General features: G+C 41.2%; 1 protein-coding gene across 4 annotated transcripts in view; it reads right to left on the bottom strand.

Moving 5' to 3' along the window:
- ntrk3b (neurotrophic tyrosine kinase, receptor, type 3b) overlaps positions 1 to 13,928 on the bottom strand; it is a 182,023-nt gene that overhangs the window by 149,842 nt on the left and 18,253 nt on the right. For all 4 annotated transcript variants that reach the window (XM_076742373.1, XM_076742463.1, XM_076742552.1 and 1 more), the window contains exon 2: positions 1,343 to 1,417. In XM_076742373.1, the coding sequence (XP_076598488.1) occupies positions 1,343 to 1,417 (75 nt within the window). The remainder of the gene's footprint in view (positions 1 to 1,342; positions 1,418 to 13,928) is intronic.

Genomic DNA, 13,928 nt, shown 5'->3' with positions numbered 1-13,928 from the left:
CAAGAACTATTAAAAAGCCACAGTGTTGCACTGGGTGACATGTTCCTTCATTACCATGAACACGCACTGCAGTTTATTTTGACTGCTGCTGTAAATATGATGTTAAGTGCCACAGACAAAGTCAGAAAGCATAATGCACTCTTGGTTTTGATCTTTTACAGGATTTGTTGACAAGAAAAATATACAATATTGTCAGCCTTACCTTTTAAGGTAACTGAACACTGAAACTACTGTCTACATTCAAACAGATCTGTTTCGCTTGGATTGCTAAGGGCAACTCGTATCAAAAAAACATATTAATTAAATGTGTTATTGCGTTTTTTTAATTGCGTTTTTTTAATTCAAAAAAAGACGAATGAGGTAAAATGAGGTGATGTAAGGTATCCTAGAATAACTTTTTTTCCTCTCATCCCTCCATACTGCTAACAGCCCCACAAGGCAGCATCACACAAGGTAACAGCCTTCCCTGGGAAGGCCTGACTCCAGCCGGGGAGGAGCCAGCGTCCCCAGACAAGGCAGCAGGAGAGAAGCAGTGGTAATGAGAAAAATGCTAATTTAGTGGTGGAGATATTGCACTTGGCCTCCCTGATGAGGGATCAAGGGGATCAAGGGAGAGGCCAGCTCTGACTTTGGAGGGCAAAGGAGAGTATGGTTCTCTGCAGAGAGAAAAAAACGGAGAGGAAGAAGGAGGCGGCAGCTGAGGGCGGAGTGGTGGTGCGAGAGGAATGTAAAGGATGTGGCCTCATAATGCAGGGTAGCAAAGCAGGAAAAGAGTGGAACATTGCTTTGAGGAGGGAAGAGAAGAGAATTACAAAAAAAATCTTAACACAACAGCAGGGACCCCTAATTCAATTTTCCCTGCTGCTTTTTAGCATTATTTGATCAGTGGCTGAGCAAAGCGAAGGGGATGTTCCACCGGCGTGGGACTGTCGAGAATTAAAAGCTTGTTTAAATATCAGCTTGTGTTAGGATCAGAAACACACCCTTCACTCCCTCCTCTCTGCGCACACGCCTCTAACACCTTGTCATCTCCTCTGAGAATTAGCCGGGATTGTGTCACATTCAGAGAAGTATCGGACATTAAATCCTGATGCGTTGCTAGTGATACTGTAGCCGCAGCCCTTTTGCGTTGCTAGCTGAATTACTTGCTCTCATTTCTGGGAGAAAACTGTTGGCCACTCTGCAGAGAGCAGGCGGGCAACCTGATGGAACATAGGGATTAACAGCGGTACAGGTTCCACTGTCCTTGTCCAGATCTGCAACACAGTAGGGCTGAAATATAGTGAAGTGTCTGTCACTTGTCTCCCATCGCTGCCCTCCAGATAACAGCATCAACACTCACAGTCTCTGTAGTCCAGTGTAGAGCTCCATATCGACGTCTCTCAGGGTCTGCAATCCTGTCCAGTTCTCTAAGTGTCTGTAAACAGAAAGACAGAGAATAGTAAATGAGAGGTTCCTGTTCATCAGAGGAGAAAGGAAAAAAACTAGAAGATATGATGAGAAGAAAAGTCTTTTTTTTTTCAGTCACCAAGTCACCAAATAGCGGGCTGTGTGTTGTCAAAGTTTTTGAATCCATATTCATTTAAATTGCAATTATTGGAACAGTTCTGACGGAGCGTTCTCTGCTGCCCTCTGATAGATTTAATTGCCAAGAGGCAGCTTCTGAAGCTTAATCTATGTGAGGGGAAGTGTGAGAGGGACCAACCAAATAAATAGTTCAGATGACTTTACTTCGACTAATACTATCACCAGACTCACAGGGAAAACTCTATGCGGTGGCATAAAAGAGGTAGTTAAGCTGGCGCCTTTAAATTAGCTTTAGGAAAAAGAGCATTTGTAAATTATTTGTTTGTTATGGTTTGGAAATGAAATAGGCAACACACATAGGGCACACTGGTTTCAATTAAGCCAGGGAAATGAGGAAATGTAGCACAGGACAAGGCAAAGGCTTTATTACTTTGTTTTGGAAAGAGCAAAATATGATTAAACGCTAAAGGGAACTTTATCCTAAATGTCAAATTTTGAAGTAATTTTTTTTTTAATGCCAACACAGCAATCAGTGAGATACAAAGAGGGGTTTTTTAAATGGCAGCATGACAGCTGATCGGCAGTTCGCTACATCAAATTTACATGCACATATACGATTTAGACATATATGGACCCATAAATACATACCATCCATATCCATTCCCATAGAAACACACTAAAACAAGCCTAAAACCTGAAGTGCATTTACATTTCGTCATTCACTATGAGTTCTGGGATCAGATAGCAGTTTTGTATTTTATGACGACAGCAGGAAAATAAAATTCCCGCTATTGGTTTTAGCAAAACTTGTGTTCCTGTAGTATATTTTTGGCTCTTGTGCATCTGGTGCACAATGATGAGGCTGCATCTGAGACATTGTATTTATGTGAGCATTGTGCTCCAGGGTGCAAAGCCTGCTTTGGTGGAGAGGAGGATACAGGTCTGCCAAATGTTACCGGCACTAGTGGAACCCCACCATGCATGACCTGATTGAAGACTGGCAGGTGGGAGCAGTTAACAGTGAGAGTGTTGCTTTTTCAAGATGTTTTTCCAATAAATGAGTTTTTTTTATTCTGGCTACAACCGGAAAGTTAACCATGCAAATCCATGGCAGGTCTACTCCAGTCCAGAGGGTGGTGGCAATGCACCTGAAGTGGTCTAGTGCCTGCCAAAATGGCAGAAGGAGAATAAGTTGTGCACTTTACCAGTTAAGTTACAACAATTGTCAGTTAGCAGTAACAGCTGGCTAGCTGACAACTAACGTCTCCATAAACACGTTTCATGTTGCTCTCTCACTCAAACAGGCCATTCAGAGGTCAGACTGGTCAGGGATCAGATTAATGCCACAACAGCTCAGTGCTCATTCATACTATCACTGTGAAGGAACTAAAAGCTGACCACCACATGAGAGCAAAATGCATGTTTGTGAGCCCAAATGTCAAAGTGTTGCTGAAAACGTGTGTCAGCTGTAAACGCTTCACGCCGACAGAGTAACATGACTGATGTTGAGACTAGTGTTGAACTGAAGGCAGCTGATTCTGAAGGCAGGGAGCTGAGTCATTAATGTGACCTGCAAGCAGACATGACAGATTCCCCTCACAAGGCTTTGCTCATTCACAGTACCGCTGTGTAGTGACATGGAGAGAGGGCAGACTCAGAGGAAATTAAGTCCACACACTGTGCTATGAGGTTGGAGTCTTCCCAAAAGAGTGGCAACATGGGCGAGATTGTACAGAGCAAAATTTCAACAGACGACAGTCCAAATCATTTAGCATTTCCAGGTGGGCAAGAAAGAATCTCCCAGTTGAATCAGTGGAAGACAGGGCACATAACACCTGAAGAAGAAGCAGCAGTCACAAATATCCAGTCAATAAGCTTAAACTTTCACTGCTCGTGACAGATGTTCACAACAGCACAAAAGAATTTATGATCGAGTGAAATACTGAATTAAAAAACTGAATTTTCTGATTCTGTTCTAGAAAACATTTTGGCACTGGTCTGTCCCTATATATCTTAACCATTAACATTAGATTTTTAACTTCTAAATCACGTATACCTTTTACGAAATAAAGGAAATTTGCTGGGTAGGTCACACAGCTCTGATTAAAAAAAGTCTCAGTCTCCGATATATAAATAGTCAGCTTGTCATAAGTCACACACCAACATTAAATCAGGTTCAAGATCAAAACAACAGCAACAGCAACAGCACTCTGGCAAAGGAAAAGGCTTCAGCAGGGTGTTTCAGAGAACATGAAAACATACAGCTTATACAAACACCACAACATGGCTGAAACTCAGTTATCCACCGAGGACTGGACACATATTTGGCCAGCCTCTACAGGATGGTTCACCTCTCATTCAGAAATTTCTATATAAAAGTAGTCAACCAACTGCTATCATATGAATCGTAGAAGGGACCACACAAACCACAAGAAGGTGGAAAAGATGTAAAATCCAGCCAAGCAGGTTTAAAAAACCCCCCACAAAACTTGAATAACTAAAAAAAGAAAACCCTCAGTCATTCCTCTTGGATGGAAGTGAAACACCCAGACAGCTTTTTTCCCTTTTTTCCTGTCCCAGACTGACATACCTTGTTCTTAAGACTGAAGAGGGGTGATATTTAGTATTAGACAGTTTTTTATAATTTTTCAGCCAAATAGTTTTGTAGTTTAGGGCAGGACAGACCTGAAAGACAAGACTAAATGTAACTGACAGCAGGTGTGACCCACAGCATCACCGCTCCTGCTGCTGGGGCACACAGCTGACTGGTGCAGTAGAAAGAGTGTATTCTTCCTTAAATCACACGAAAGAAAGTTTCCTTGAGAGTAGCACTATAGAGGATTGTAAAACGTTTTTCAGAAATACAAACAAAAACATAATTATCATGTTTTTTCCCACAGAGACACAAAAATGATGCCAAATAAGAAACAGCTGAGCAGCTTCCTATCTTTAAAAGAGCTGGAGTACGCTGAACCTCGCTCAGGTCTGAGCACTTGTTTTTATTCATACTTGGTCAGGCTAACCCAATGCACATATTGTTTGTGTCCCCACTGGGAAAGGAATTTGGCAACTGCAGTGATTAAATACACAAGGCAATTAGGCCGCTTTGCATCAAAGGGGCATCATTTCAACAGCACTGAACATCGTACTAAGATACTGATGCAATACTGTGTTAAATCTAAAAATCATCATAATTTATCTGGGCACAAAATGTTTTCATTTGCAGCACTGCTCTATGCTCTGTGATACAATTTAGCACGATCCCCATTTTCATCAAGCTGCTGTCAACAAACAGCGCAGAAGAAGCAGACAACACCTCCCTGCGGACCTGAGCACGTTGTCTGCTCAAAACCTCTGATTGTCCGCGGCACATTGAATATGCATGTGGATTAGATTGCTGTGAAGAGATGGATATGAATAACAAAGATGCTATGATAATACAGGGGCATTCAGTCTCTGTCCTGTTATTCCCAGATCCTTGGAGGATGGACAAATAAAATGGTACAAAAATAAAATCAACATAATTCGAAAAGTAATGGAGATGCTAACACTTTACATTTCAGGCATTCAAGTAGACACTTACAATGAGTCATGCAGCACAATAATTTTAAATTGCCGCTTTGCCAAAAAGAATATTGCACAGAAGAGAGGAGATTTGAGCAAAAGAAAAAAGGGATGTGAGTTTCTTTTTTTCTCTTATCTGTCTTTAAATAATTTGTTCTCCACACAGTACTCTTTTTTTTTTTTTTTTTGACACTCCTGTTTTCTAAAAGGGTTTTCTAAATAAATTTGCCTTGACATGACTTGCTTAATAACAAGCAAGCACAAAGGAGATGAGCAGGATGCTATCAGAACAACTTGTTCAGGCAGATCCACCAGTTTGCTCTCAAACATACAAGCCTATGAAATTACAGCCACCTTCCATCTGCTTTAGAAAATGGCCTCCAACAAAGTACAATCTGAACTGGGTGGCAGGGTGGTCTGGTGCTCGAGGAGAACACCCTGGAACCAAACAGTAACAGATTCGATCCCAGCAACAGCCATCTGTTGTGTTGCAGTGGCCCTGGGCTACGCACTCAACCCCTACCTGCTATCTTGTTCTGGGCTTCTGTGAATATGCTGTTTTTCATTTCTTAATATGTAAACATAACAGATAACAGCAGAAAGGCAGAATTTTACCCAAGAGAATGATACCAATTTGAAAATCACAAACTGGAAAGCTCTGGATTAAAAGCCAGTGAGAATCTGCTCTCCTTAAGCAACTGCTATTGATGTATGGTTTATTAGTGACAAAACGAGCACAGAATGAATGTGAGCAGTAATCAATGTGCCGCTCAGGAATATGAGAACATGGAGGGACACATTTGTTTGTTTATACAAGAAGACTTTATATTTTTGAACTGTCACCTACCACTAGGTTGGTAATGCTATTACTATTATCACCCTGTTAGTCCCTGCCCTCTATGTAATGCCAGGCTGTGGATGAATGTAGGTCCAACATTCACTCTCCTTTACGCTCGGCTTTGGCCTCTACCGGCTCTTAAGGGAAATATCTGCAGCTTTTGTGACTAAATGTTCCACAGTGTTCACCAGCTAGTCACTAACTTTGTCTGTCTACTATTGGTGCTGGGTTGTTTGGTTTTTTGTCCACACTTTTTTGGTGAACACAGCTACCTACTGTGGTTGGAAACCAGCTGATGAGAGCCGTGAGACTCAATCAAAACAGCTGGTGGCCATAAAGCCAAAACATTGAGCTGAAAGATGCTAAAATGCCTGGAGCTGAGGGGAGCTGCAAAGTCAGGTGTTAAATGTCTGTGGTTCCGTCACTGTCACAAGTGTCCCCTCTCATATTACTCATCACTATTTAATACGTTGTTAATGTAAGATATTGATTACTGCAGCTGAAAACGTAGAGTACAGCACTTCCCAACTTTACCACAAATTGCCTGCTCAGTTGCAAACAGTAGGAGAGCACGGTTTAATGGATAGGGCTAGAGACAGGTTGCTAGCTAGTAAGTCTTGCCTGTAACATGAAGATGTGTGTTGTGATGAAGATGATGTGTTTTTGATGAGACACTACCGCTGAAACAATCCCTCCACTGAAATATGTGATAATATGAGAACAAGATACATGAGGCTCCCAGTAGCACAAACACCAAATACCTTCTGTTTCTCAGTAATCTCCTCCGATTCTGCCCATTGTTTCCAATACTGCTGTCTGTCTGTGATTTACGACTTTGTTGGGATGATCTACAATGCTCGCGCCACCGCCTTAATGGGAAAATGTTTAATAAAATAGAATGTCTCTGGTGTGTTTGTGGGATATTGATCTACATTCTGCCTCCCTCCCTGTTTTCATAGAGGGAAAGCAGCACTCTTCCACAGCCCAAACACTTCAGAGAGGGGACGCGGTAGTGAAGTAGCACTCCTCTAGATTAAAGCACATGCCTAACATCAATCAGATAACCTGCTTTTTTTTTTTTTTTTTTTTTTATGCTTGACTCAAAAGTGTCTGCAAGCTGCATTGTAAAGATGGGGCCAGGAGACGCACGTAAAGGACGCAGAGGAAGCAGGGATGAAAACAGAGGAAAGGAGGCTATTTCTCTCGATGTTTACTGCAACTGGTAGGCTGGAACAAGCCATCCTCCAAACCAATCATGAGGGACATTTGGCATTCGAAGCTTATAAATGGGAATCAAGTATTACGATCGCTCCTGATCGCTCCTGCTTTGCTCACTGAGGCAAACTCGAGGCTGTTACCTCTATGCAAATGCAATCACACATACAGGCAGACAGATGTACCGGCTTCCTTCCTAATGTATGAGCCTATGAAATTATATCCGCCTTCCATCTGTTGGTCAGAATCTGATTTATAAAATGGCCTCCAACAACAGTATTAATATACAAAGCCAACTGGGGTGTGCAGCATACTTTTTTTCCACCCTTTTCTCTCCAGAGAGGGTTGTTGGCGCGCCACCCTGCTTCACGTTCTGACAGTCACACACATTGATGGACACTGAGAAGCTTCACCACAGGAGTTGGGTGTGATGCGCCTTGCCAGCGCTGTCTAACAGCAGGTGCTGTGCATAGGAAAGTTAACTGGCTTTCCTCTCTCGTTTCATCCCCGTGCGTGCTCAGTGAATCTTCCTTTGATAAATAAAGGTTAAAAGAAAAAAAATGATTCAGTGTTCATATTGACAGATAGGAACATCATGGAAACAAATGGGCCCACTGCTCTTCTCCACTGCACTTTTACTGGAAAAATATGAAAACCGGGCAAATTGTGACAATTTGTCTCAATTACATTAACAGCAGACACTGTGAGCTAGAGAATATGATATCGATATAAAAGTGACAGGCAAAATTGACCAAATTACAGCTATATTAAAAATGATTCCCCGGCATAGAAACGATGGATTCAGCACTAAGGATAAAACCCAATTTTTCCAGCAACTGCATCTGAAAATCCATGGGGACAGACAAATGGAGGGTGAGAGAGAGCAGTCGAACAGTTCAGTACAAAGCAAAATGAAAAAAATAGCAGGAATGAAATTTCAATTGATTGCTTTAGTTATCAGAGGTTTCCCAGGGACTTATCCTATAGGGGAAGGATGGCCCGAATTATAGACCAATCAGCCAACAGTTTTTTTTCTGTTAACTAGTGAAGTGCCTCTTCGAATGGGCCGATTGCTTGCAGCTTTCTCAGTATCATCAACCCGCAGAGCCACAGAGCCCCTGCAGTCCAACAACACAGTTAATATTACAACACGCCACCAGTTTGAGACAAAATATTGAGGTGTGGCAAAAATATTATTAATAATCATTATCATTAACAATTTAGGTGTGGCTCATTTCTACTTCATAAAGTCTACTTGTTTAATGACATTTATTTGAGTGAATGTAGACCAAAGACACATTGCACACAGGAAATGCAAAACGCACGATCATTTTATGGATTAAAAATGTCAAAATATGCAATTAGATTTTTTATTCATGATTAACATTATGTGCATTTAAGGAAGATGCTGAGAAAAGCCCTGCCACAAACTCTATGTTTTTCATAGAGTGAGTTAATTCAAGTTTTACCACTGGATCACTACTCTTAAGAAAATTTTATACATTAATTTCCCAAGGTGTTACAATGGTTCACATTAGTAATTGACGATGACTCGCTAATGTTATTAAGCCAACATTAAGTTAACCACTGCGCAGGGTTAGCAAAACGCTGATGCCTCGTTAGGATATAATCAGCGCTGTTGAGAGAGGGTTAAACACTGAATCTTCAAGATTTCAGTCCTTGCGACTGTAACACAGCAAATGCACTTTAACACTACAGGTTACACAATTCAGGGGGCAGCAAACAAACAATTGTTGTTTTAATAAAGACATCAGGCAATAATTGACCTTTTCCCCATAATTCTGTGAGCAACCATGATCTGACTGTAGGCTGCACACGGCTGACAGCAGCAGGGCAAAGTCAAAAGATTTGGTTACACTGCAGAGAAGTTGGAGGTGTGCAGCCTATCGCCTGCAGCTCTCCGTTTAACACCTCACTGCGGCTGCTCCTTCTTTTCCATTACTCCCTGTAATACTTCAACCTGATCCGCTGTCAGAAAATAACAAAAATGACCATTGTGGTGTTTTTGAAGTAGCATTTTTGATGAACGACAGCAGTATAAAAACACATTCCACTTCCTGTGACTACTTTAGAATAAAAGTTAATCTGCATGTTACTGTTTTCAAAATCACCGACAACAACCATCAAACAACCACAAGCTACTAACCTACATGCTGAAAATTGTCAAGTTACCCATAACATTAACCTTTTTGCTAACGTATGCACGTAAACAGGCTAGCAGCTGTTACCTTTCCTTTTGTGGGGATTGAGTCATTTTAATGCCAGGGCTCGCCTCCCTACGTGCAAATGTTCCACCATAACAACTCCCCCCTGACACTGTTTTGCATCTTGGGCTGAGCGCCGCCAAAGACCACTGATTGATTTAAAGAAATACAAACAAGCCAGAGCATTTTATCCCTGGTAATGATAATGGTGCAGCCACGGTTTTCTCCAGCGTGGAGATAGATCTGGCTATGGGAGACTATAACACTATACAGTCCTTTTTAAAGAACGCTACAAAGACTGCGTGGGATGTTACTGAATATTGATCACAGTATATAGTAAATGATGCGTACTTACACAGTCTCCATTGTGTTTACACCCTAACCACCTGCACATCTGTCAATAACAATCACACTGCTTTTAGACAGAGAATGCTGTTGCTTTTCATTTCCTGATATCATTCTGCACTTTAAGTGCTTATTGTCCAACATTCTTCAAATTAAACCTCTAGTCTTCAGCACTGTTCTGTTTTTACTGGAAAAACTCAGCTCTCAGAAACAAGAAAAAACACTACAAAATGGGGGAAATAAGCAAAATTACCGGCCAACAGAATAGGAAAATTTCACTTACCAAGATTTTTAAAACAAGTATCTCGTCTCAAAGACCCACGCTTATCTTAAAAATAGTCCAGCTATTGTTGCTGCCTCTACTGTGTGTGTGTGTGTGTGTGTGTGTGTGTGTGTGTGTGTGTGTTTGAGGGTCAGGCAAGTAGCAAGAGATTCATTTTCAGAAATCAGCATCAGCTAAAATACAATACTCCATTGTGTGAAAATAATGAACTGTGAAACCCTGATAATCAATCATTTATATTCGAGACACTTTTGATTTATTTATTTTATACTGTCTCTAAAACTAAACTCTAAGTGCAGCTCTGTACGGAGAGAGAGAGAGAAAAAAAAAAAAACTGCAAGCCAGTTTACCATTCAGTTCACTTCTCTATGTGTGAGAGCTGTGCCGTTCTGAAGTCATGCCAGAGCCATCAGCTCAGAGTGCTTTAACGCTGCTAATATTTCCAGCCAGGATGCCGTCCCATGGCTGCCCCCAGACTGTTCTGTGTCACTGGTTTGCCGATCCAGCCTCGGGTGGAAACTACCTAAGTCTCTGAGTGTCACTGTTCGCTACAGGCCAATCCGCAGCAGAGATTTGGCAGGGATAAACATCGTGGGAGCATTGGTCCGTGCTCTGAAAGGTATCAACACTTCGCACATGACTAAGCTCAAGCGTTTCTGCCCAAAATGAAAATGACTATAATTAGTATGCCATTTTGCCAAGTGTCATCAGGCTATGATCCTCTCCGGATTCAGCTCCATACTGGAGTTACTCAGCAGTAGCTCAGAAGGCGATGGATCTGCACATCAACGAATGTCACTTTCAACAGTGTACACCTCCATCTGCTCGGGATAATAAGCAGAGTACATCCATACTGTCTACCCACAGTTATCAATAAACCATTAAATGCTCCGAATCTTAAATACAGGCAATTTCAAAGAATATTAGCAGCCTGTTAGTGCCTCCTTCATAAAGTCAAAACTGTACATATAGCATTTAGATGAGTCGATCTGTTTTGTTTTCCAAGGGAGCCATCCCTATGTTCCCAGGGTCCTATGTTCCCCAGATTTACAGGGATCATAATGGGAAAATGGTAAAAGGTCCTGTGTTCCCATGGTTCTGTTCTCCAGTTCTACATAGTGCTCTCCCAGGGTCCTATGCTCCAAAGGTTCCATGTTCCCAAGGCTAGGATTTTGAACCAAATACCATAGGAGGGTTAATGTGCATTAACAGAAAAATGAACTGGGGAAACAAGAACCTGGAAACAATCAAGACCTTAAGCAGCAATAATTGATTTTTGAGCCACTTGGAGGCAGCAGAACAAACTGCAATCATTGACAAATTAACTCTTTCAAAGGCTCTAATGGCAAAAATGTTAGCAAACAACAGTTGGAGTCGTATTCCCCGCCATCTGGCAAATGTAAGTCCTATATTCACTCTTAGCTTTGTTTGGTCTCCATCAACTCCTCAGCGAAATATCTGGCTCTTTCACAGCTAAATGCTTCACTATGAACTTCAGCTAGTTGTTAACTAGATAATTGTTGAGCAGGTAGTGTACAGTTGGTTTAACAAGGATTTCTTGCTGAAAACTGCTTCCTACTGTGCCTAAAGTGTAGAGAAAATGATAACAATGCGTTCAAAGATGCTAAAAATCTCTGTAGATGTGAGAGAAACTGCAGATTTTCTGTGGCTTTTATCACAATCAACTCCTTACTTGTATTCACCAAGCTGTTGGTAATATAGAAAATATAGATAAATACAGTGAATCAATAAGTTAACAACGATTTCTTATAAAAGTGTGTGAGTGAATGTGCAGTTTCTGCTGTTATATGTTTGATTCAACTGTCAAACAGTGAATATCTCCTTTGAGAATACCTTTACAAAACTTGAATTTAAAAAAAAAGATCAAAACCATTTCAAGGACTGTCTGTTACGAGCCTGAATATGGAGACTCATAGATGAAACAATCCACAGCATACCTCTTTTTTTGTTGTTTACATCTGTTAGACAGAAAAGAGAAGCTTGAAAGAAAGAATCATCTCAGAAATGAACAAAACAGTAACAAAAAGAAGTTATGAGAAAATGTAAAATCTAAGCAGAGATGGGTAAAAATATTAAACATACAAAAACAAAAAAACAAACCAAAAAAAAAAAAATTCACAACAATCTTAATCTGTCTAGGTTAAATCTTATTGCCCATGAGAAACTAGCTGATGGAGGGCAGATCTTCCCATTCACGGCCACGACAAAACCTGAGCAAGATTCACAAGGCTTTCTGCTGCTGTCAGCAGTTATACCTCAACTCTTCTTAAAGCTCCACTGTCCTGCTGAGCATGATAATGTTTAATCAAATAAGTGATCGTATAGCACTGGCTGTCTGCCAGAACTGCCATACTGCATGCAAATGTGGGAGACACAGAGATATGCTGTGTACTTAAAATACATCCCATCTGGAGATATTAATAATTATCTGAATGACATACACATCTGAGCTCAAACTTCCCATCTTTAGAACACACAATGTCATAAAGTCAGACTTTAAAAGTATATATTATATATGGTTAGATTTCTGATTGTGCTATGGAAATGTGTAGTGAGGAAAAGTAGGACAGGGCAGGAAGGAACAGGACAGGACAAGGAAGGATACAATAAGGTAGGACAGGGCGGATTAGAATATAGAACAAGAAAGGATACATATGATGGGATGGAACAGGATAAAATGTAGAGGATAAGTTAGGATATGATATAGGATTACCAACCCCAGCCACAGCCTGCTCACCTTCCTAGGTCCTAGGGACGACAACAAGCATTTCATTATACAACCTACAGGGATAGGACAGGAGATAAGACAGGAACAGAACATGGGAGTGGATAGATAAGAGTAGGCCTACAGGGTAGAAAAAGAAACGGGATGGGACCCTATCCTAAAACGGGACAGGATAGAAGATACAGGGTTGAGCAGGCTTTGAATAGGTTTAGAAGGGAAATGTTATCGGATAGGATATAGAATAGAGTTAAACAGGCTAGAATATAGGATACAATATGACAGGACAGGTTAAAAAAAAAAAAAACTATAGCGCTAGAAGGAACAGGAAAGGACAGGATTTGAAGGCTGTAAAGGAAAATAATCAGAGACAGTTCCTTGTGGTGTTAGTCATAGTATCTGCCATTGTAACATGATCCTCAACCATTTATATTACCCCCTGCAGATTTCCACCCAACTGTCGCGCACAACGCTCTCTTCTTTATGATTCGGCTCCATAACCACACAAAGTCTTCATCTTAACAAGACACCGCGTTATACATTTGACCACCTTCGAAGTGGCGATGAAGTGGCTTTGAAAAACAATCCTTCGTTATCTTATATTTGATGTCAGTACCTTTCATCACTGCACTGTAGAAAGGAAAGGAAAGGAAAGGAAAGGAAAGGAAAGGAAAGGAAAGGAGATGCCAAATGTCTATGAAGGAGAAAGAAAGTTATAGATGGAGAGAAAGAAAGACTGGGAGTAGAGACATATTGTGCAGTGAGCTGCATTTAAGAGACTTTGATTATGGATTATGATACCATCTGTTGCAAACGGTGGTCACACTGTACATGACAGGCAGCACATTTGATACGGGATGCTTGCGCCTCCTGTGCTGCTCCGTTCATCTCAGGCAACACTGAATAAAGACACCTCCCTGAAGGCCAGTCGTCCACAGTGGGATAAGTCAAGTCCTGGCAGAGACCACGGCGCTCGGCTTACAGCATGAGGAGTGGATTAAATGTTCTGCACACGTCCTTCATGGAGCTAGTCTCCTCCAATTTCGGGATATGATAAATCTGCAGCTGAGGGGCATCTCTCCTGGAGAATTCAATTAGGTAAGAAAAGAGAAGAGGATCACAGCGATATTAGAGAGCTGATCGGAGAGCTCCTCAGCCCTCCCAGTAATGAACCGCTCCGTTCCTCCA

This window comes from Chaetodon auriga, chromosome 1 (assembly GCF_051107435.1).
Source record: "Chaetodon auriga isolate fChaAug3 chromosome 1, fChaAug3.hap1, whole genome shotgun sequence".
Classification (NCBI taxonomy): domain Eukaryota; kingdom Metazoa; phylum Chordata; class Actinopteri; order Chaetodontiformes; family Chaetodontidae; genus Chaetodon; species Chaetodon auriga.
Note: the sequence above shows the minus strand (reverse complement) of the source record. Positions and strands in the feature narration are given on the sequence as shown.